The following is a 19923-nucleotide window of genomic DNA, read 5'->3' on the forward strand; positions in this document are numbered from 1 at the left end:
CACTAAATAACTGTCGAAATGATTATCCCAATATATGAGAGTGGTTATGCCCAAGTACACAATATCTCTTTGGGAAAGCATCTTCTAAATACTCCATAATTCCATATGAAAATCAGGCTTGGCACGGTTTGTTAATTTGTTGGCATCACCGTTCGGGTTTATCATCTCTACTTTCATACACTTAATCTTAACAGATCGATTCTACATCCAGCAGAAAAGTCATTCACATTCACAATACGCTAGCATTAATACATGTCAAATGCGAAGCTCAGGGTTCAAAGAACCATAAACTGATAAGTAAACATTTAACCCCGTTGAACATTGTTTCTCTTATCGCAATCTGAACTTTATCAATTATGTCCGATCATTACCTTCGTAATTATCTTATGCAATATCGACTTTATAAAAACGATAATTGTTCTCTTGAATACATTTGTTCTTGGGATGACCTGCTCACAATGGTTATCGATTCTCCACACATTGAGGGCAACCCACTTAATTCTAGTTGAGAATTAGAGTTATATAGGTGGTAATGCTTGAATGGTAGCTGGTTAATTTTTTTATGAAGTCTTGGACAGATTGAATAGGGTGATATAAGGGTTTGTCTCGAGAATATGACTTATATAGACATGATGTAAGTCATATTTAGCTGGCTTAGATATACGTTGATTCCTATGGGGTAAGCTATTTTGCCGACTTCGAAGTTCCAGAAGGATATTCGAGTGTCGACTGGACGACTCTAACTTCTAATTCTCATGGCTTTGTTCCATAAGGCAGTTTAGAGTATATAAAGATAAACCAACTCATTCGCATTGCAACAATTACATATACGCAATGTGCAAACCATGTTTAAATCCTCATGTCAGCGCGATTATTATTACTCAAAAGTGGAAATGATCCTTATCTAATGGTTACGATCACATTCAAGTACCAAGAAATGGAAATTAAGGTTTGGTGATAAGACATTCCGATTGTACAAAGTTAGACTCTAATACCTGAGTTTAGAAATTGACCGGAGTTGTTCCTAGAACAACCCATACTTTTTCCGAGAGTTTTCTTGAGTAGAGTAGAACATCTTGCCTGATGAACAAATTGGTAAATGGATTTCTCAAAACCGTAGAGCCACTCTTACCAACGGATTAATCAGCAGATGAGCAACTAATGTTTCCTTATTATGGAATGTCATTTCCTCAATTCTTATTGTAGAACTGTAGGAATGGCTTTGCCTAGCTAATTGAATACACAAAAATCAGGTTTGGCATGGTTTGGATGTGAGCATCACTATTCGGGTACACCATATATTGTTCATACACTAGAAAGCTGATCTTGAACGATCTGTTGGAGTTAGTGGAAATTAGTGGTTGGAGTTAGTGGAAATTAGTAGGTAAATTAGTGCTAGAATTAGCCTATATAATGAAGTGTAATATGTAAATGAATCATTCAAGCAATAATCTGTTCAATTCAAGTTGGTATCAGAGCGGGTCCCTCTCCAGTCGCGTCTCCAATCTTTCGTGGGCTCGAGTTGGGTGCCACTTTCTCATGCCATCGGAGGATTTCCGATTGGATAGCCACTAAGTGTCGTTGGTTACTGGACCTTAGTTTCTTTCATCCCAGTATGTGGGATGTTAATCTGTCACGTGCAGACCTAAAAATTAGGTTGCACGTGAGGGGGCGTGTTGGAGAGGAGAGATCCCACATCTAAGAAGTGACAAAGAAAATAAAGCTTATAAGTGGGTGGATAATAACCAATTGTACCGAGGCCTTTTGTGATTAAAACCCAACACCTGTGAGGTGGCTAAGTTGGGACAATATCGGTACAGTTGGTCCACGGGCCACGCTTGTCGCTGTTTAACACGATCGATTCAGATTCCAGCAAGAAGTTCATTCACATACTAATATGCTATGGACTAATAAAGGTCAAAATATAGAGCTCTGGATTTTGAAATGTAAAACTGTAATTGAGGGACTATGGATTTGTCTATCTCTAAAACCAGTCTGTTTGTCCCTCAACAACATTGTTCTTGCTCTGCACACAATGCTAATCAATTTGTCCTCCACATGAAGGGCAACCACCATATTGTTCTAGTTGAGAATTTGAGATAGATAGGAGGGGTAGTGATGCGATATAATTCATGTTATGCTGTGCTACTAGCTCGTTTGTTCCTGAAGTTTTTACAAATTGAATAGGGTCATATTTTCTGCGACTTGAGAATATGCAAATCATAACATGGTGCGAGTTCGGCTACTTGGGTAAACTATAGCTGGCTTACGTAATTTGCAGAAGGAACTTCAGGATGTATAAAGGGAAAGCAATTCGCATTGCAACTACAAATATGCAATGTGCAGAGTTCTATTTAAAACTATGTCCGTGGTTATCACTCAAAAGTGGAAATGATTTTTTTTTCATAAGGTTACGGATTATATTCTTCAGAAGCACACAGATATGAAAAATTAAGGCCCAAGGGGAGAGATTTCGGTAAGTTAGGCTCTCACCTGGATTTAGAATATGACTGGAGTTGTACAAGCTGCTGGTAAATCTCCTTAAACAATATTGCAGAACTTTTTCCGAGGGTTTTCTTGAATGCTAGTAGACCAATCTTGCCTAACGAACAAATAGGTAAAATGGTGAGCAGTAAACTACAGAAAGAGTTTCTTAAGTAATATGCCAAGTGTTTTCTGGAATGTATTCCCCTGAGGCCTGACTGCCTGAGTATACTAAAAACTGTAAAAAGAAACACAAGGTTCGAAAGTAGTTTTGCTTATTACCTAGAAATAACGATGCTTAGGGCATCTCCATTGGAGATGCCAAATAACTTTGTGTCACATTTGAATTTGGCATATGAGGTGTCAAAGTCAAATTTAACAAAATTTTGATGTGCTATAATTTGAATATTATTTTATCAATTTGACATAGGAAGAGGGAGAGACGAGAAGGAAAGAGAGTATAAAAGAAAAATAGTAAAAAATAAAAGATATGAGTGGTTTGATATGTCAAATTTGACATAGAGAAATCATTAGCCAAATCCACCTATTGTCACATTTGTATGACTATTCGGTTGGAAATGAGGACTTAATGTCAAAAAGAAGTCGTTTGGCTGATGTCCAAAATAGTTAATGGACTGGAGATGCTCTTATCTTATGGAAGATATGACTGATTTGGTGTCACTTTGCCTAGGCAAGGTTTGTATGTCAGCACCACTGTTCGGGTTTAACACATTTAGTTCATACACTAGAAAGCAAATCTTGAATCACAATTCTGATTCTAGCAGAAAGTTCATCCACATTCACAATATGCTAGGACTAATAACGGTCGAGTATGAAGTCTGGATTTTGAAATGAAGATGTAATGCCCCATGAACAAATGACAAGTTACCAAACTACTAAACACTCATTTCACTGTCAGCAAACTGAACCTACTGGCTCCATTTGAATCAGAGGAAACCAGGAGACGAAGAACTCATTAGATCCCCACGTGGGAAAGATGACCAGCAAGCAAAAACGCATGCTATCCTCTAGCAAAAGATTAAGGTGAAAAAAAAAGATGACAAAAGCTCTTGTTTACAAAAAGGCTTGGAAATTTCATTTCAACTCCATCGACTGTTTTTGACATTTTTTTTTCCTGGTGTCTTAGGCTAATATGTAATTCATCACAGCAATCATAGCATCTATTATAGTACAAGGAGAAGAGAAGGCTTCTACCTTCAGACCCACTTCAAGGTAGACCCACTTTATATCAAGGACAATCTTTTCCATTAGTTTCTAATGATTTTTCCTCCCCAATTATACAACTTAAACAGAGTACAGTAATTGAATTAGACCTCATCTTCCTCGATGGATGCCTTGACATGCTCATGACAAACCGCAGAACAGCACCTTCCCTAGCCCCCAAATCAGAAACTTCACCTCTGCATCAAGGACTGAAAGCAAAGAGTGCACAAAAAAGAGGATTTTTCAATCAAAAGATGTATCACAATTCACAACCACATTAAATTACAAACATAAATACAATATGTGATGATATGAAAGGAATCTACATGAATGGCTCAAAAAAGAAGCTAATCGTACATAATTTCATATTCAATTTACATGAACAGAGTAACAAATTAAGAATTCACGTCAAATATGTTGTACCCGAGAGAAGGAAAATGAATTTGTCGTTATCCTTTTGACTTTCTTGCTAGACTGTTAGTTATGCTTAGGGATATTCTGCCACAATCATCCCATAAACCATCATAAATTATTTCATTTAGACAATGTCAGAAGATCAGCCGGCTGTAATGCACTTCTAGAAAAAAGGCAGTTTCCAACAGCAATAGATGTTTCATGGGTACAAGATTCTTCATGACACAAACATTTGCTTACCAAAAGGAAGTTTGTTGAAATAGAAGAAACAAAAACTAATTCCAGAAAATATTTATACAAAAGCCTTAGTGGTGAAATCTCCCACAGCCCATATAAATCAGTTTAATAACAATTATTAGCATAAACACATACTTGCAAAGAAATAAGATGAGAACTTTAGAGGTTAAAAATGTAAACAAGTATCTTAATCAGATCAAATGGTTGGACCAGACATATTGTAGAAAGCAAAAGCATGCCTTCCCATAAGGAAGATGAAAGAACTAGGTAAATAAAGGAAGAGCAAGCAAATACTTGCTTTAAAACCATTAGGCACTAAAATGATGACAAAAACAAACTACTAGAATATTATAGCTTTTAAACGTTTATTACAATTGCAGGCTTTGTTCCCCAAACTTAATCATCGTTTCAAGTATTTTAAGAAGAGGTTACATTTACCTTGACTGCTGCAGGAGTATTGCTCGGCTTAGCTGTAGTTGTGCTCCCAAAAACACTAGTTGAAGAGTTTCCAGACTTAGTTGTAGTTAGGCCACCCAAGTTAAACTTCGCCTTTTTGTCTGCTGGTTTTAATATTTGGAAGGAGCACATTAATGTGTCATCAACGCTCATCATTGCACCAGCATTATCGAATTCCCCACAGTAATTAGGTGCTGAAAATATTGTCACAAGTTGACGGTTGGCAAATAACTCGTACCCATCCTCCACAACCTGCCAATAGTACAGTGAAAACATTACAACTTATACCTGAGCATGGAAAGTAATTGAGAATTCATCTCGTCAATAGTCCATGCAAGATTTTATAGAAAGAACTACTCTAGAGCCAGCTTTATCACCATATCATTCCTGACATGATCATGTTTGGCTCCCAGAAGTATGTTCTCTACAGTCCTACAAGTCTAAAGCAGATAATCAAAACCCAGAAACTACAATTGATAATAACCTGGTGAGCACGACAAACGAGATCCAAATCATGCTTCTCAAGAAACTCAGTCACTGTATCAGGACCAAATGTGTAGGACACTCCCCGATCGTTCCCTCCCCAACCTTGAACATCTTTACTGGGATCAGACCAGAGAAGATCACAGAGTAAACCTGTGTCTGGTACATCAGTTGGCCGGGGCAAAGATCTAATATGATCTAAATTATTCAGCTCAGGAGAAAGACCACCATGCATGCAGAGAATCTTCTCATCAATCAGGGCTGCAACTGGTAGGCAGTTAAAGCAATCCGTAAATGTCTTCCATAGCCTCACATTGAATCTTCTCTTACACTCGTCATAAAATCCATATATACGGTTTATAGAAGCACATTCATGGTTTCCTCTCAAGAGGAAAAAGTTCTCAGGATACTTTACTTTATATGCAAGGAGAAGACATATTGTTTCTAAACTTTGCTTTCCTCGATCCACATAATCTCCCAAGAACAAGTAATTGGCATTAGGAGGTAATCCTCCATACTCAAAAAGCCTTAAGAGGTCTGAGTATTGACCATGTATGTCACCTGAAAAAGATAAACAGAGCGTACCTTTTAAGAAATTGATAATATATGATAGATACTCAATTAATGATCCTAAATCTCAGAAGGAAATCTACACTAGAGCCTATTTATGGTTAACTTCTACATGCTAAGCAATTAGTTTGTTAGCCCTTGTGAGAATATAAAAACACACTTATGTGTCCAAAACAAATTCCAGTAGAACCATAAGCAAGCCAAACAGTGCCTCTGATGAGGGATAACTTCTATAAATTCTCAAGTGGAAAAAGGTATCTGGTAGATATCATAGATACAGATCAAAAGTAACTAGTATCTGTTCTCAGATAGGTCAAAGTATGACTTGATATCCAGGGAGCTAGCTTATAACTTGTCATTGAGACTAGAGCATCAAACTACAAATAACATGGATGAACACTTTACATATCCCTTTCCTTCTGTACCTTTTATGCTTACTGAAAGAAACGTGCACCATGCAGCAAGTGCATGTCAAAAAGAGAAACTAACCAATCCTACATGACTTGCAAACCATTGGAATCGGAATTCAACATTCCAACTTCCAATCAAGATCACAAAAATGACTCGACAAAAGTTGATTCCGAATATCTAAGCCTCTAAATTAAACTGCGCGGCTTATCCAATATGCAGGACATTAAGATACATGGAGCACAAACAGGGTCAATTGAGACAACACAGTGCAATCCAAACCAAAGATACATGGAGCACAAACAGGGTCAACTTTCATAAAAATAACCGAATTTTCATCATACAAGCCTACAATTTACTAAGCACCTTGCATCCACACGAAAACTCCAAACTTTTTTAACAGGCACCAATTACCACAAAAACAAACAAACATTACAACAAAGGCATTCTCACTTCCTAAACTGTTGAAGAGTTTAGCAAAACAAAAGCATGCCCTTTATAATTTAACCAAAACCATTCACTCCAGCATATACAAACATGGGCTCCTCTAGAATCTAATTACCTTAGTAAAAATATGATCTTGGTGAATAACTAAATATCAAACCACCAACAGAACAAAGTGATCATCTAATCAAAATCAAACAAACAGGGTAGCCAAATTAACCAACATAGTAATCCAAATTCAACAAAGTAAACAAAACCCAGTAAAACAAAGACCATCAAGAACTGAAACAGAGCACAAAGATTGGATTTTGTACCACAAATCTTGATGGGTGCTTCAAGCTCTAACAAATTGGGTTGTTGCAAAAAGATGTCTTTAGAGGCAGAGCAGAGTTGTCGGATCTCGGACTCGGATAGCTGGACCTGCTTTCCGGGTCGGCCTCGGACTTCGAGAAGACGGCTGATGATGTCGTCAAGAACCGATGGGTCCATTAGTCAACGCCCGGGGAAGTCAACGGCTATTGAAAATGGTTGAAAGGGTGAGACTTTAAGAGAGGAGAAGTGGGGGGAGGTGAAGAAGGAGAGGAAGGAGAAGAGAGGGAGTAAGAGAAAAGCATGAAGACTTTTCTTTGTTATGGAGGGGTGTCGTTTTATGTGGAAAAGGGTGTCGTTTTATGTGGAAAGGGGGTGTTTGGGAGTTTTCTTTGTGTTTTATGAGTAGGAAGAGGAATAATGGGGAGGTTGCTTTTGGAGATTAAGCAGAGGGGGGAGGAGACCAAATAACACACACAAAAATGGGTGATCCAAATTGCAACTAAAAACTTTTATGATTGTTGTGTATGAGAAAAATCTCAACTTTCTTTTCGATCCTTCTACATTCGTCTATTTCGTGGACAAATCAAAACCATTATCAATACGGTAATTCACAGTCATGTTTGATGACTAGCCTTACTAAGTCAGCTAACTCAAACTTGAACTTCTGGCGGAATCTCTTTGATGAATAAGGTTTAGGACTCTTTCTCGAAACTTATACGAAACTAAGAATGACTATGCTCAATTGCTCATTCCATCTCTAACTCAAATCAAGCTCTTAATAAACAACAAAAGTCAAATTCTCGTAAGTCATAGTGTTAATGGGCGAACATGCATGATTCAAATTCGAGTGGTTCCATATATCAACACATACCATCGAGATTTACGAAATAAGATGTAAGAGTTAAATAAGTTCTTTAACATTTATTTTACACACAATTTCAAGATCAATCTATGTTTTATCTTCTTTTTTTCCGATATTGTTTGGTAAAAAATCATTTCGGCCGAGGACGGGCCGAGGGACTCAGAAACAATCGTCTTTCTTGTCTGCGGGCGTGTCAACTCGCGGCCGGACGACCAAGCGAGATTTCTGGCTAAACTTCAAACCAATTTAGCAATTTATGGGTTGCTAAATTTAGGTGCAAACAAATATAAGTCTATGTTTTATCTTTGGTTACAAGAGAGATCACTCTATTTGATCTTACTTTTAGTATCTTTGGCATTTGGTATTAATGAATGCATTTGTCTGCTTTTGGTCTGGTCACTCATTCCATTAATCATTGTATGACTGACACAAACTAAATCCAAGATTAGCCAAATACATAGATTAAACCGCCCCCTCAAAACAATTTGGGTCCCCGACAAAGAACATAACTATGCCAAACCGCACAAGTCACTTCCCTTGTGCACTTTAATTAAAACAAAAAGACACAACCTTTCTTCTGGTCAATAATACACAATCAACGATCACCGGAAAACAAAGCGGCGGCGAGAAAACCCCGAGACCCAGAAACAACAATGAGAAGAGGAGGAGGAAGTACTTCTGGGAATTACAGAAACCCATGTCTGACTATGCACCAACCATGGGCTTCTCTGCTCGTCTATGGTATCAAACGCATCGAGGGCAGGTCATGGCCTGCTCCCATTAGAGGTTTGAGCTTTTGTAAACTTTAGTTTCAGTTCAAATATCAGATACCCATTTGGTTTAGTTTCATGTTCATGCTTTTCGTTTTGAAGTTTTAAGCTTGAGATTTGGAGTGTAAGAGTTTTAGTATTGTGAGAATTTGTATAACTTAACTAGTAAGCTGCAAAATTTGAATGTATGATTTTTTTTGAGGAATTGATTGGTCAAGTAGCTCAGTTGCTTAATGGAAGTGTGTACTTAGTGGGATTTGGATCTTTGTCCTTGCAAAAATTGAATCTTGATTATCAAATAGAAACTTTGAACTCGATAAATGATGAAACATGCAAGTAAGTACCTGCAGAAGAATGTCTTAGTAGAGTTTTCCATAGCACTGGTAGCAGGAATCCACAATGGGGTGAGAAGGGGTAGGATGGTCGAAGTTGACGAGGGGCGGTGTGAATGGATAATCATTTGGAAAACGAAGGGATACACTTCGTACTCTTTTCCTTCAAAAACTGAACCTTTACCTCCAGGGTTCCAGACAGGCTGACATTCCGGAGTCAATATTAAAAATATAAGTGAGTAGTGATATAAAGATAGTTTTGAGCATTTAGTTCAGAGAACACACCTGATGGTGGACGTCATTGCTTCATCTTCTCTTTTCTTTGGTGTTTTATCTTTTCTTAAGTACTAGTGTTATCAGTGCTTTTCCTTTCATATCCGGTTTAGGTTCATAGTTGATGTAGTTGCTGCTGTCCTGTTGTTGTTATGAGTATAGTATGCAGAGTGGTAAATGTGGAGCTAAATGAGTTTGGATGGACAATTTTCACGTTTTCTAATGCCTAGACTTTGTCTTTTGAAGGACGTCTTTGGATTCATGCCGCTGGTAAGGTTCCAGAGGAGGATACAATCAAAGCAATGGAGGACTTTTATTGGGAAATTTATGCAGTGGATGGAATCACTGATATCAAGTTTCCCCAACACTATCCAGTTTCAAGACTTATAGGTATTCAAAGTTTAGGTTCATTCAAACTTTGTGCTCACTTTAATGAAAAAGAGAGAGACACATCTTGCTTCTATCATTATCACAAATTATGGTGTCATGTATGCAATAGGTTGTGTCGAAGTAGTTGGATGTGTTAGACGCGAAGAGTTAGCAGGCTGGGAGATGGTACCTGAGAGGGTGGGTGCTCAATTACTCATTTAGTTCAGCCATTTAATTTACGAATGTACTACGCCAATGATTTCAGGGGTGCCAAAACTGTGCTGACTAATTTTACATTGTTTTACCACATGCAGGTGAGACTAGAAGCACAAACCGATATGTGTTGGCTTTGTGAGCAGCCACAGGCGGGTATTTCTACTTTGGTCCATTTGTTGCTACTTCTTTCATTCGAATGATATATAAACTATATGTCTTGGTTTAGGTTTATGCAGAAACTGTTAATCCCATTCGAAATGCGTGGCTACCAGGGTGTCTATAACTTGGAAAAGAAGGTTTGCATCTTGCTTCCTCTCAGTTTTTGAGTACTGTATTTGGTAATGGACCCAACGTACTTTTCATGTTCAGATATATGAAGGTGCTATTAGAGGTCTTACGCTGGTTGAAGTTCCTCTCCCAGTCAAATTTCCACTTCCAAATCCACAAGATCGATTTTCCTTGAAGCCGGGGTCTATATCTGCAAATGTCGATCAATCTAGAACATCTGAAGCAGAAAGATCTTCTAGTCTCAATGCAGCAATAGCTGGTGCACAAGCCGCTGCTACACAGTTCTCTAAAAAAGCTCAAACTTCTCCAACTACCTCCCTAAATGAAGCAGCCAAACCAGTGACAGTTCCAATCAAGTGCGACTCTCTTGAAGCGGGTAAAGCAATGGCCACAAATATCAGTGAGAGCTCTAATAAGGGGTCTATGACATCAAACAATAAAGGTCAGATCAGCATCCATGATCAACCTCAGTCTAGAGCTTTTAGACCTCACTCAGGCGCACCATCTAAGGTATGAATTTTGTATCTTGGAATTTCAAATATATATGCAAATCAAGATCACGTACACATGGCTCCCGTTATCAAGTTCATGTACACATGGTTTTTGGGTGCTGTATTTGGTAATGGACCAAACCTATTTTTAATGTTTCAGATATTTGAAGGTGCTATTAGAGGTCTTACACCAGTTGAAGGTCCTCTCCCAGTCAAATTTCCACTTCCAAATCCACATAATCAACCTCATTCTAGAGCTTTTAGACCTCAACCCAGTGCACCATCTAAAGTATGAATTTCTTATTGGAATATGCAATAAATTTATGTGATCAAATTCATGTACTCAGGGCTCTGCATGTTAAGATTTGTGCTTCGAATTAATCTAGTTAAGTAGGCTGGCCAGTACTCAATACTGCAAACCAACATAAAGCATGACATGCAATTTGATATTGTATGTTGTTTTGATGGGGAGTGCAGAACGTTTATGAATGGAAGAGGCGAGGAGATACCCAGTTATGACCCTCTGAGGAGTCCTATAGAAAGGTGCTTAGCTTAAGATTTTCCTTTGAAGCAGTACAGATGAGTATCCTTAGAGTTTCTACCTGTATTTCGGTTCCATCTATAGCCTAGTCTGCCATGCTAGCATACGATAGGTGCAATATCTCAGTTAGTTGTAGTGCAATATGATGTCCTCTCTAATACTGTCTTGCTGTTTTCTCAACTTTATATTTAGTAACCAGTATATTGAATTGAAGTTGGCTCATTTAAAATTGAAAGCTATCACCATGGCCATAGAAATATCTGTAGCTTTAGAGTTCAAAACTCGGTTCAAGAAAAAGAACAAAGGGATGGGGGCAGTGTTCCACCTAGGGGAAACCTAGTTAGCGTTTTGCAACTCGTTTTGTTCTTCATAGCGATGCTGGTAAATGATACTAGGTATCAACTCTGGAGGAAAGTAGTAACTAGTAACAGTGAATTGCCTACCATGAAGAATTTGTGAATTTTGAGTTCAGATTTTCGCTGAGGCATCATGATTTTCTGTTCATTAGTGGAACCAAGTTGAAGAATATTGTTACACATTTTTTGTAGCATCAATTGGGAAAGGGAGAGTTTTGTGTCTTGTTAACCCTGCAACATAGTGAAGCCATAATTTTCACTTGGACTTGTTACTAACTTACTATCACCGGTTGGATTTGCCGCAACAAGGACAGTGTCTTTCATCCTACTAGACAGATTCCTCAAAATTTAACTAATAGCTAACCATTGATGCATCGCTTTACGATAATATTATGGGAAAAACTGGTGTGAGTGGAAGAGGATTAGTTTTTTTTATTACCCCATTTTTCTTAGGCCATAATGGATGTTAAGTATGAGAGGTCCTTATACTGAAGGGTCATAGAGATATGAATAAAACCATTGATAAAAGTGAAATTAGCTTTGCTCATCCCCAGGTTGGGCATAAGAGCGGGGTCTTTTATAATGCCCATTGACCCTTGTGTGTAGTTGAATGTTGAGTTTATGCAGAACCTTGTTTCTTGTCATCTTACATATAAGAAACACGAATGATTAGATCAGTTAACATAAGATACATACTACTTCCAGGTTTGTTGGTTTGAACCAGTAGTATGTCTCAGAATAGACCTAAATTTGAGCTAATATTGAAGCTTATGACCAGCCGAGTAGACCAGTTACCCTTCATCAGTACAATATGGTTTCATAGTATGTACTAGGTAGATGGAGAGTCAATGAATCTCTTTCAACACAATCAAAGGATCGCAGCAATCTTCTTATCCTTCATCACGCCTTCATCGTTACAAATTCACAAAATTTTCTCCACTGAATTCGCAGTGGAGAAATTTCACGAGTCCAGTTGCATATCTGCTATCTGTGTTTTTTTTTCTCCCCTTGAAAATGGGGATGAATGGATGTCATGCCGACCAACTTGGTAAACCAAGGACTTTAAGCCTTCCTTAACTTGAATAGCTCACCACTCGTAATTTTAAAACATTAAAACATGAACAATGTTTTATGAACAATGTTTTATGAACAATATTTAGCTGTACTGAAATCGTCACATGATATTTTACGTATCATTTTCTAAGCATTTATCATGCTATTATGTGATTGACGAAACGAGTGAGGAAATTATTTTCAGTGTCGTGGAAGTTGCACGCAGGAAAGAAGGTGAGTAAAATCTCACAGTGACGAATCTACCATTAGCGGAGATTCATAATTACATTTATTTTAAAAGATCGAACTATGATATGTATATAATATAGTAGGTTGTGTATGTGTATAAAATGGTAAATACGATACATATATATGAATTGCTATATTATATACTGTTACATTCTTATTTTCAAATGAATTATATTGTGACAATTATATTTATTTTATTTGAGTAAGAGTTGCTTGTTGTAGTACAATAACATGAGTGGATTGTTATTGTACGTGGTTTTAACATTGAGTTTTGTTGAAACGTTTTTTGTCTTCGGACGTGTTTTTCTGTCTTCGGACGTGTTGGCATGTCGGAACCTAGCCTTGGCCGGGCGACAGTTACGATACAGTTAGAGCTCTAGTTTGTCTGTCGGTGTATTGCATAAGGGATAACAGATGGGTTACCAGCTTATGAGTACCCATATTTTTGAGATTTTTGGGTGGCAGATGGGTTACCCAATGCCCGACGGTGTACTGCATGAGGGGTAACAGATGAGTACATGGGTCTCATGAGTACCCGTATTTTAAATGTAATTGGGTAAATATAGGGGTTGCCCGATTTCTCATGAGCACTTATATTTCCATATATTATTGGACAACCAGATGTGCCGCCGAATGACTCATGAGTACAATTATAATTAAATATTTTCAATATTTTTCTTTTGGATATTGGGTAGTGAGAGGTTACCCAATGTTTGACGGCGTACTTCATGAGGGGTAACAGAGGTGTACCAGCGCTCATGAGTACCCGTATTATAAATGTATTCGGGTAAACAGATGGGTTGCCCTATTTCTCATGAGCACTTATATTTTCAGATATTATTGGACAACCAGATGGGCCGTCCAATGACTCATGAGTATATTTATAATTATATGTTTTCAGTATGTTTATTTTGTATTTATACACGAGTTGTATTGTTGTTTTACTCATACGAGCTGCAAAGCTTACCGGGTTTGTGTTTACAATCCCGGTGCACCTATTTGATAGTGTGGGGGATAGTTCTGCAGGTGTGGATTAACAGAATTGACGGACTACTCTGAAGACGTAGAAGATTTCTTTCTACTGTTAGTGGTGAGGAATGAGTGAATTTTACATTTCCATTGGTTGTGTATTATTCGAATTGACTGAGTCATGATGTGAACTCAGTTTCGATACACTGTTATGATAAGATGATTTCAGTATATTTGAGATTGTTTTTGAGTTTTCATAACTTCGAATTTAAATTTTTATCATTCGAAATTCGGAGGCGTTACACTTAATTCTAAGTTGTAGTCCAACTACATTCTAATTTCGAAATCCTATCGATTTTACCTCTAAAAGTGAATGCTATTGTACAATATCATGTTGTTGGTATTGGACTGCTTGTGCCTTTTTTAACCTGATAGCGTCTATATATATGTAATATTTTTGATGTTTTATATTATAATATGGTAGGGCATAACTTAACAACACAAGTATAATTTTTAAGACCAAAGTATATTTTGGTTTGGAATCCAATTGCAAAGGCATGCAGCACGCCAGGAGTTTCATTTGTTCGTAGGAAAAGAAAAACAGGCTAGCCAAGGATCAATCACTAGGGAAACAGTGTTGGCTGCTGAGGTTGAGCTCAGTAAGTTGTTCCAGTTGGAGAGTTTTAAGGTTTGGGAAAGTGGAGGAGTCCCCACATCGTATTGTGCCTCTCTTTCAGCTTTGGTTTGTTTTATTTTGAAAATTTCACCCTGGTCCTCTCTTTTCACACAGTACATTTGATATTTTTTTTACCTTTCACTGCCTGTTCTTAAACTATAATTAATAATTATATTTGATCGTAAAAGATGACTTTGTCCATGCAAGACCTCTCTACAAGTTGTCAGCTCAATAGAATTTAAAAGCATCATTCAAGTTTTGTTATCATCTTCAAAAAAAAAAAAAACACAAACACAAAGGATCATTCAAGTATTTTGTCGAGTGAATCAAATTTGTTTTAATCAAAGCATTTTTATTTCTTCAATATTTGTATGACTCAAGAAGTTCACACAGTCACATTATTACAAGAAATATATATAAGTCCAAATAAATAGTTGATGGAGAAAGAAAAACTCATTCATATATTTGTTTGTGAAATCGCCGAGAGGAGCACGAAAAACAATTGCTAAAATGAGCGGCATGCATTTCCCTGTGGTTGTCGCATTTAATTATAGGTACCGGCGTTGGCAAACATGGCACCGTGAAGGGTATGACACCGATCGAATCATAAATATTTTTTTTTTCCCGTGATGTCCTTCTATGATTAATTTTGGTATTAGCCACCTTGAGGTTTTTTGTACGAATGTTGCACTTAATAATGCGGTTATAGCCGGCATATTTATTATACAAATCCAAATACAAGATATCATCGTCATTGGGGTCAGAAGCTAACACCCGAGCACGATCTCTAGTGTTCGGCGACCATTCGAAACCAAATTTTCCACACACAGGGAAGGTGCTTATCAAACACCATTTCCCATCTTGTGTTCCGTCAACCTCGTCTTTCATCTCCCAAACACTCACAATGTATGCGTCTGGGAAATGAGCTTCATCACTTGAAAGTCTATGCATCCGCAGATGTCCTCTCCGGCTCACGCTTATTACTCCTGGCTTCCCATTAGGAAAATCAATTACATGAGTGAATTGTCTAGGATCATTCGTACTATTACTAGTGCTGGTGGTGTTGTGGTTGAAAAAGGGATCCAAGCCTATCATATAACCCTCACTTTCAGACGACCAATAAACTTTTCCCTTGTAAACCAGGCCTGGATTCTCAAGCAGATGATCATAACTATAGCTTTTTAGGCTCATCACTTCAATTTCTGTCCATTGACCAGCCTCAGAGGAGAAGACTTGCGCCACGAGCTTGTGGGAAGGAGCTACTACATGGTCTAACGACAGCAATGGGTCAAGTATTCGAACAATCGCATACCTGTAACTAACATTAAACTGGATGATACTGCTACTGTTATTTTCTACTTCTCTTAGGTTATGGTCATAGTAGGGCTCGCATATGAAACCAACTCTTATGCTTGCCCGGCAACGAGGGACGGGAGGAACAGCAACCCATTGCTTTGTGCATGGATTGCAAATGTAATAATCACGTTGTATACATGTGGTTGCGCAGCACAGAACTAAGTCATTACACGCCCCTACCACAACTGGCCGAAAAATTACTCTTTTTTTATGAGCTGCAGATTGATAACAGGGAAGGAAATTGAGAGAGAATAAGCGTCTTGCCTTGAACTTTGAATGTTTGGAGAGGCAAAAAAATTTCATCTGGAATTCTGTATCCCAGAAGATGAGCGTACTGGGATGCCGCTTTTGGACAGATAGAAAACGAGAAAGAAAGTATTGGCTGGAGATAAGAGCAGACCAATGCTTGGAGACACACTTGCATCGAGTGACATATTTTAAGGGAAGTCGAAGAAGGATGTTCAAAATGACAAGGTCGGGGAGATCATCAATTGTAATAATATTCATGGCATGTGATGAGGATTGTTTTGATGATCTTTTCATGTACGACTGACCACAAGATTGCTTATGAGACATCGTAATCCGGCTTCTCTTGGTAGGTCTCATGGCATGCAGAATGGAAGAAACTAATTTATCAACTTTGATGATAGGTTTTCCGCTTTATAGGCTTTGGCTTTGCACTTTATATATAGAGCTTTGGGAAGGCCGGCTTTGCGCTTTCCCAATCAAATTTGGATTCATAACCCGATATTAATTCGAAAATAATTTGCCAACTTAGAAGTAGACTCCTAATGCAAGCAGGATTGCATGCGGAAAACATCAGTTTGGACCCGCTTAGCGAAGAAGTTCAAGAACTCGTGCTTGCTACCCATGGGTGATGTGTGCATGCTTGGACCCCAAAACTCGATCATTTAGAAATTTTCGAACCCGAGCAGGCCAATTAAACATAAACTTTATTCATATATAATGTGATTAATGTCATTCTACTTAATTTTGTTTTTAGTAAATCTAAAGCGTTTACACGCTTAGTATCCTAAAGATTTTGGACTAGTTCTATTCTGCATCCGTGATTTTTTGATATATGCTAGTGTGAATATATATAAATCCAGTGGGCAGTGTGGCAGCAGCAGACTAGCAGACGCTGGATTCGTCACCAAATCCTAATCTTTAGCTACATGTTCAAGAAAACTTATAGTGGTGAAGATGAAATTAAGGTATCAGTTTATCCCTCTAGAATCGGTACTTAGATCTCATGACAATTTTATATAACAATCAAAAAATTTATATGTGATTTGTTGCTGATTTATGGAGCACACAATTGTCGTTCTTCTGCTGTCGCACTCCAGTCACCATTCTCATCACGAATGTGAGGACATTAATGTAAAAGAAATCGTGTCCGAAGGCCAAAAAGGGATCACCACCACCATCACTGAAAGAGATGTACCACTACCACTACTGTGACCTTTAAACTAGCCAAAACTCCAACAGTCGGACATCAATCTCATATATAGGTATATGAATGTGCAGTGCGACCTAAAATAGACTTCGATCTGGCATGGGAACCAAAAGCAGAGTCGTTAGAAGGACATCAGAAGGAAATAGGATCGCTTTGGAGTGCATAAACTACTTACTTAATTACATTAATCAAGCCATTTTATTTTCTAATGTACTGAGCTAATGATTTCAGGGGTATCAAAACTGTGCTAAATTGCCGATTAACTGTTTTATTTCATATGCAGGTGAGGCTAGAAGCACAAACCGATGTGTGTTTCTACATTTATATTGGTCGATTTATTGCTACTTGTTTGATTTGAATGAAATATCAACTAGAACTATTTATGTCTTGGTTTTGGTTTATGCCGAAATTGTTAATCGCGGTTGAAATGTGAGGCTACCAGAACGTCTAACTATCTATAACTAGGAAAAGAAGGTGTTTATTTTGCTTAGTTTCATGCATGATTCAGATATGTGAAAGGTGCTATAAGAGGTCTTACACCGGTTGAAGTTCCTCAAATTCAAAATTCCACTTCCAAATCCACAAGATCCATCTTCCTTGAAGCCAGGATCTATATCAATCTAGAACATCCGAAGCGACAATATATGTCTTTGTGTCTCAATGCAGCCATTGCTGGTGCATGCACAAGCAGCTGTTACACATTTCTCCAGAAAAGCTCAAACTTCTCCAACGTACAAACTCCTATGCAGCCAAATCAGTGACAGTTTCAATTAAGAATGAATCTTCTGAATGTTCAGAATATGTTAGGACGAAGCAGTTTATAATTCCTTTATTTTTGGTCTGGTGAATTGGGTGGAAGACTTGGATTCTTGAATGGATTGTATGGCTCTGTGTATGGTATATGTCCATTTTTGGGAGATGATTTCCTGTGTTCTATCATTGATAACTTGCTGCTGGTAGAATGGTTTATGGAATATTGCTATATGGTTACATAGAGCTAACAACTACACTTTACAAGAACACAATCCCTATAAAACTGGAAAAACTAAAACAAGCAAAACACACCAAACCACACCAAACATCATGTTGGAGACACCTCCTTGTCTGCAAGGTACAGGGAGGCAGAGACAACACGATATGGAACAAGATATGGCAATAATTCAACACCTATCGGTTCCTATTATATTTGCTTGGGCATTCAGGAATTGCATACAGTACTCTCATGGCTAGGGCCAAGTTCTATTATGTCTTTTAAATACAAAGTAAAGAGGAGAAAGTATGAAGGCTCAATGTTATATTGGTACTTTGTTGCTGAGGCCTACCAAGTTATTGCCCTATGCCTTGAGGTTGCTGCTATTGTTTCATGCTATTCAGTAATGTTGTTGGGGTGCTGATATTAACTAGAATATTGGTAGAAGCTTATGTGCCACAAGTTTGCAGAAGAATATGCTTGGTTATGCAGTATGCAGATGCTATTTTCCATATCTTCAGTTTACAAATTTACACAGATTTTCAGATGCAAGTTTCTAAAATTTCAGTTTCCAGATATCCAATCTTTCATTGGTTTGTTCTCTGCCCTGCTGCTGCCATTGTCATTCTTCATTCTGCTGCTCTACCGCAACCAACGCATTCATGTCTCATAGCCAAGTGTGCTCATCTTGATTCTAGATTGGATGTTGGGTTTTCCAATTGGGAAATTATCTTCTATTTTGGCTATAATTGTGTGTAATTTGATCCAACCATAATGCTTGTTCCTAGCATATGGTTGAGGGAGGGTGTTTAGAATATGTTAGGTTTATAACGATTAAGGCCATTTACGTCATTTCATATGCTAAGTCCTATATGTAATTGTTGTAGCCTCATTCTCTAATTAATGAAGATAGCTACAATGTAGTCCTAAAATCTTTTCTGCGTTTTCTTTTAAGTTTTCTACATTTCAATTCAATAAACCTTGATTCCTATCACTGAAGCGGGTAAAGCAATGACCACTAATATTAGTGAGAGCTTTACTAAGGAGTCTATGACATCAACAACTAAGATCAAATCAGCGTCCATGATCAACCTTCTTCTAGAGCTTTTACACCTCACCCAGGCGCATCTAGCTTCTATGGTTCATAGTTTATTCTCTTGGAGTTGGATGAATATATATGAATCCAATAGAAGAATTGTGCCCGGAGTTAATCTAGCTATCTAGGCTGGCCAATACACAAACACTAATGTCTGGCAATTGCCATTTGATATTGTGTGTTATCTTGATGGGAGTGGCAGAATGTTTATGAATGGATGAGGAGAGGGGATGCTCACTTTTGACCCTCTGAGCAGTCTATAAAGAGCTTTAGTTTTTCCCTTTGTAGCAGTAAAGATAAGAGTTTCTACTTGTATTTTTATTTCATTAATAGCCTACTCCGCCTTGCTAGCACATACTCAATGTTACAGATTTCAGTTACTTGTGGCGAAATAGTATCCTGTACTAGTGTGCTCTTTCTGTTTTTCTTTCCACTATATATTCACCAGTACTGAATTGATATTGGCTCATTCAAAATTGAAAGCCATTACCATGGCCATATAAAACATATCTAGTATCAGAATACAAAACGGTTCATGAAGTGAAATGCATATCAAGTGGAACCAAGT

At 37.8% G+C, this 19923-nt stretch overlaps 2 protein-coding genes across 2 annotated transcripts; one reads left to right on the top strand and one right to left on the bottom strand.

Moving 5' to 3' along the window:
• Nucleotides 1–3647: 3647 nt before the first annotated feature.
• LOC126796672 (serine/threonine-protein phosphatase PP1-like) lies at nucleotides 3648–7327 on the bottom strand. The gene is made up of 4 exons (XM_050523407.1): nucleotides 7035–7327; nucleotides 5300–5859; nucleotides 4798–5067; nucleotides 3648–3917 (listed from the first exon to the last, which is right to left on the bottom strand). Exons 1-4 carry the CDS (start codon nucleotides 7207–7209, stop codon nucleotides 3900–3902), a joined length of 1023 nt encoding a protein of 340 aa, XP_050379364.1. The 5' UTR covers nucleotides 7210–7327; the 3' UTR covers nucleotides 3648–3899.
• A 1108-nt stretch (nucleotides 7328–8435) lies between these two features.
• On the top strand, nucleotides 8436–11393 carry LOC126799471 (uncharacterized). The gene is made up of 8 exons (XM_050526674.1): nucleotides 8436–8680; nucleotides 9516–9659; nucleotides 9769–9836; nucleotides 9953–10003; nucleotides 10091–10150; nucleotides 10224–10652; nucleotides 10794–10922; nucleotides 11111–11393. Exons 1-8 carry the CDS (start codon nucleotides 8548–8550, stop codon nucleotides 11150–11152), a joined length of 1056 nt encoding a protein of 351 aa, XP_050382631.1. The 5' UTR covers nucleotides 8436–8547; the 3' UTR covers nucleotides 11153–11393.
• The last annotated feature ends 8530 nt before the right edge of the window (nucleotides 11394–19923 follow it).

Source organism: Argentina anserina, chromosome 6 (assembly GCF_933775445.1).
Source record: "Argentina anserina chromosome 6, drPotAnse1.1, whole genome shotgun sequence".
Taxonomy (NCBI): Eukaryota; Viridiplantae; Streptophyta; class Magnoliopsida; order Rosales; family Rosaceae; genus Argentina; species Argentina anserina.

What these genes read in the sequence shown, in the direction of transcription:
- LOC126796672 (XM_050523407.1), bottom strand. Translation starts at nt 7,209, where the DNA reads ATGGACCCATCGGTTCTTGACGACATCATCAGCCGTCTTCTCGAAGTC. An exon ending in AGCACCCATCAAGATTTGTG is followed by an intron (nt 5,860 to 7,034) that starts GTACAAAATCCA and finishes TATCTTTTTCAG; the next exon opens with GTGACATACATGGTCAATAC. An exon ending in TCGTTTGTCGTGCTCACCAG is followed by an intron (nt 5,068 to 5,299) that starts GTTATTATCAAT and finishes TACTATTGGCAG; the next exon opens with GTTGTGGAGGATGGGTACGA.
- LOC126799471 (XM_050526674.1), top strand. Translation starts at nt 8,548, where the DNA reads ATGAGAAGAGGAGGAGGAAGTACTTCTGGGAATTACAGAAACCCATGT. An exon ending in ATGGCCTGCTCCCATTAGAG is followed by an intron (nt 8,681 to 9,515) that starts GTTTGAGCTTTT and finishes TGTCTTTTGAAG; the next exon opens with GACGTCTTTGGATTCATGCC. An exon ending in TCCAGTTTCAAGACTTATAG is followed by an intron (nt 9,660 to 9,768) that starts GTATTCAAAGTT and finishes TGTATGCAATAG; the next exon opens with GTTGTGTCGAAGTAGTTGGA.